A 3,570-nucleotide genomic window follows, 5' to 3' on the forward strand; every position below is an offset into this window, starting at 1 on the left:
GGGCCGCGACGTCGGTCCCGCCCGGTGGCCACTTCTCCCGGTCTACGCTCCCCGGGGCTGGGCTCGGGTCGTCCGGCCTCCCCTCGCTCCCCCCCCTTCTTCGCCGCCCCTGCCTTACACACAAGGGCCCCGGCCTGCAGGGGGCACTGGTTGCCCGGTGCGGCCGAGGGCCGCCGAGACTGGGCAGACCCCCTGGGACCTCCTGGCCCGGTTATTCCCGGTGGGCCTCGAACTCCGCGGGGCCGCTGGGCGACCGTTTCGCGTCCCCCCCCCCCCTTTCTCGCCCGAGAAACTGGCTGTCTGGGCGAGATCGGCGGCGTGCTGCTTTCCTTGCCCGTGTCCACGCCGGACCTGTTTGCGTAACACACCGCCCAGGCACGGGGCAGACCGGCCGGACGCGCGTCCGGAGCCCGGCTCCATCGGCCTTCGCCAGAGAAGCCCGATAAGACAGCTTCACCGAGGCCGGGATCGGTGGAGCCGCGCCATGGCCACCAGCACCGAGTGTGGAAAAGCCCGGGACAACCGACGACGGGCGTTCTGAAAGACAGAACACATGATCCCCACATGGCCCAGACAGGGTCCAGAACGAGGTGCTGGAGTGTTTGGTCAGACAGCCCCCGATCGCGGCACTTTTGTCTGGTTGTCTTTGGGCTGCCCCTGTCCTGCGCCACAGGGGCCCCGCCACCACACCACCACTCGCCCGTGCGCAAGAGGAATGGTGGTGCACCATCCTCCTGTGCTTCTCTTTGGGCCACGAGGAAAAAGACAAGGAGGGCTTTGGCGAAGAAGAGGGATCAATATGCATGGTCCTCCCTCGCGATTGCTGCGACAACGGAGGGAGGGGAGGGGAGGCGAGGCGAGGTGAGAGCCACACATGCTCCCTCCTATACACTCACTCATGGAGGGGGTGGTGTGTGGGTGTGGGGCGAGGCGCCAGGCCGGACGACATTGTGGGTATCACATACATCTGAATGCTGTTTTATTCGCAGGAGAGCGACCGCGCACACACGCGCGAGGGAAGGCAAGGGGGGGGGGCACATGGCATGGTCCTGCTATTTCCACATACACACACATACACACACCTCACTTGCTTTGCCTCGCTCTCTCACTCTCTAGAGTAACCGCACGCTCTGCGTGGGTCTAATGTGTGCAGAGGAAGGGGAAGCCACGCGCGAAGTACGGTGCGGCATGTGCATTGCCCAGCCCTCGTCCTCCACTGCCGGTCGGTTGTGTGTGTGTGTCTCTCTCTCTCTGTCTCTGATACACGCACACTCGCAGGTTCCCGCACAGGATCTACTCAACCTTGAGGGTGGTGTTCCGGAAGGTGTAGAAGATCTGCAGGGAATCGGGGTTGCTGATGGCACCGCTGGGGACGATGTCCTGTCCCCCGAGAATGCGCTTGACCGCGACTTCGACCTTCTTGCCATTGGTAGTGTGCTGTTTTTTTTTGTTTGCCGCGCCCATCACCCGACGAGGACACACACGCCGTACATATGCGCATGCGTAGCCGTAGCGGTGTTAGTAGAGAGCAAGAGAGCGCGCGCGCGCGCACACACACACAAACACGCGTGTGATGCGGTGTTTGTGTTTGTATGTGGATGCCCTGGGGGGTGGTGCACACTGGGCAGGGGAAAAGTAAACGAGAAAAAAAACGCAGCATACACGCGCGCGTTGGCGGGGGGTTACGTACGGGGATGTCGGCAACCGGCAGGATGAACGAGGGGACATGCCGCGGGGAGAGCTCACTACGAATGTGAAGGCTGAGGGAGGGGGAGGGGAGCATGGATGCGAAGGGTCAGTGGCAGACAGGGTCAAACGCATGAGCTGGACTAGCTGAGGTCGGGTGTGGGTGCGGAGAGAGAGAGAGAGGGGGGGGGGGCGGGCGGGGGAGCGTGTGTAGGCGCGACGCTGCGTGTATGTATAAATATATGGCACATGCTTGTGCAAGCCCGCACGCACCGGATCTTGTTGATGAGGTTGTCGTCCAGCTCGTGGCCCTCGGCCATCTGGAGGAACATGATGACACGCTCGTCATCGTGCATGGGCTGACCAACAACCAGGCAGTCGGCGATCTGCTCATAGGGCTCGACTGTGGGAGGGGCCAGGTCAGCATGGGTGTATGTGTGCGTGGTTATGGTTGTCAGTATCAGGCTACGTTGGCAGGGGGGAAGGAGGAGCCAGAGATAGGGACAGGGCAATCGGGGCGGACATGTCAGCGACAGGGGGAAGGGAGGCGACGCGTCAGCAACGCACTCAGGTTGTACAGCTCGGCGGTGCCAATGCGAATGCCACCCGGGTTCAGGGTGCCATCACTGCGGCCGAGCATGAGGATACCACCGGTATGGGGGCTGATTGCCATGAAGTCCCCATGGTACCAGACGTCTAGATGGGGAGGAAGGATATGTGGGATGTGTTTTGTAAGCAAGCAGAGGCGCGGCAGTGGGCCGAAGGTGGAGGGCAGGGGGCGCCGCGCGATAGGCCCCTCCCCCCTTCCGGGAGAAGGGCCAACAAGCGGAAAGGCCAGGCGGACATACTCTCAAAGTTGGAGAAATAGGCCGACCGATACTTGGAGCCATCCGAGTCATTCCAGAAGTAGACCGGGGCGCAGGGGAAGGGCTTGGTGCACACCAAGTCACCCTTGTTGCCGCGAGGAACGCTCTTGGCGGTCTCCTCATCCCAGCACTCGACCTTCATGCCGAGGCAGATGCACTGAATCTCGCCTGTAGAGACAATTGTGTTTGTCGCCGCCCGTTGCCATCATCAAAAGTGCACCAGGAGCGGAGGGGGGGGGGGGGGGGGGGAAGGGAGGGCGGCGGCGGCATTGGGCCGGGGGAGGGTCGCGCAAGAGGGTCAGCAATTCCAGCAAAAATGAATGAGGCTTTCTTGCCAGGAGGAGGCGCCAGGGAAGGAACGGCGAGCCGCACGTACCGCGGTACACGGGCAGCATGGTGTTGTGCCCGGCAAAGAGAGACACAATGTCGGTACCACCGGTGATGGAGCCCAGGCAAAGGTCCTTGTTGATGTAGGCGTAGATGAAGTCGAAGCTCTCCGGCTTGAGGGGCGAGCCGGTCGAGTAGACCGAGCGAATCTTCGACAGATCGTGCTTGGTGTTGGGCTGGATACCGGCCTCCTCGATGGCGGCGAAGTACTTGGCGCTGGCGCCGAAGCAAGTGACCCCAAGCTCCTCAGCCAGCTGGTACAGGTAGTAGCCAGACGGGCGGAGGGGAGACCCGTCAAAGAGGACGATGGCCGCACCCACGCTCAGGGTGGACACCAGCCAGTTCCACATCATCCAGCCGGTGGTGGTGTACTGGAAGACAACATCCTTCGGGGACACATCACCATGGATCATATGCTCCTTCTTGTGCTGGAGCAGCGGCCCGCCAGTGGAGTGGACAATGCACTTGGGGTTGCCGGTGGTGCCGGAAGAGAAAAGGATAAAGCCCGGGTGGTTGAAGGGCAGCTGCTCGAAGACCAGGGGCGGGAAGTCCGCCTCACCGGGGCCATTGCGACCGGTGGACATGAAATCGTCGAAGGTGATGCTACGCATGGGAGGGCGGCGAGGGGGAG

General features: G+C 62.4%; 2 protein-coding genes across 2 annotated transcripts in view; both read right to left on the reverse strand.

Moving 5' to 3' along the window:
• Positions 1–211: 211 nt before the first annotated feature.
• Positions 212–967, reverse strand: H696_00493 (hypothetical protein; the record flags this gene model as incomplete). Its single annotated transcript, XM_009494356.1, has 3 exons — positions 212–245; positions 369–593; positions 945–967. 3 exons carry the CDS (start codon positions 965–967, stop codon positions 212–214), a joined length of 282 nt encoding a protein of 93 aa, XP_009492631.1.
• Positions 968–1,293: 326 nt separating this feature from the next.
• H696_00494 (acetoacetate-CoA ligase) overlaps positions 1,294–3,570 on the reverse strand; it is a gene marked incomplete at both ends in the record, with an annotated part of 3,690 nt that continues 1,413 nt past the window's right edge. Inside the window, 6 exons of the mRNA XM_009494357.1 lie at positions 1,294–1,437; positions 1,691–1,760; positions 1,960–2,089; positions 2,254–2,382; positions 2,535–2,720; positions 2,929–3,542. Of these exons, the coding sequence (XP_009492632.1) occupies positions 1,294–1,437; positions 1,691–1,760; positions 1,960–2,089; positions 2,254–2,382; positions 2,535–2,720; positions 2,929–3,542 (1,273 nt within the window). The remainder of the gene's footprint in view (positions 1,438–1,690; positions 1,761–1,959; positions 2,090–2,253; positions 2,383–2,534; positions 2,721–2,928; positions 3,543–3,570) is intronic.

This window comes from Fonticula alba (assembly GCF_000388065.1).
Source record: "Fonticula alba strain ATCC 38817 unplaced genomic scaffold supercont2.1, whole genome shotgun sequence".
In the NCBI taxonomy this organism is placed as follows: Eukaryota; order Rotosphaerida; family Fonticulaceae; genus Fonticula; species Fonticula alba.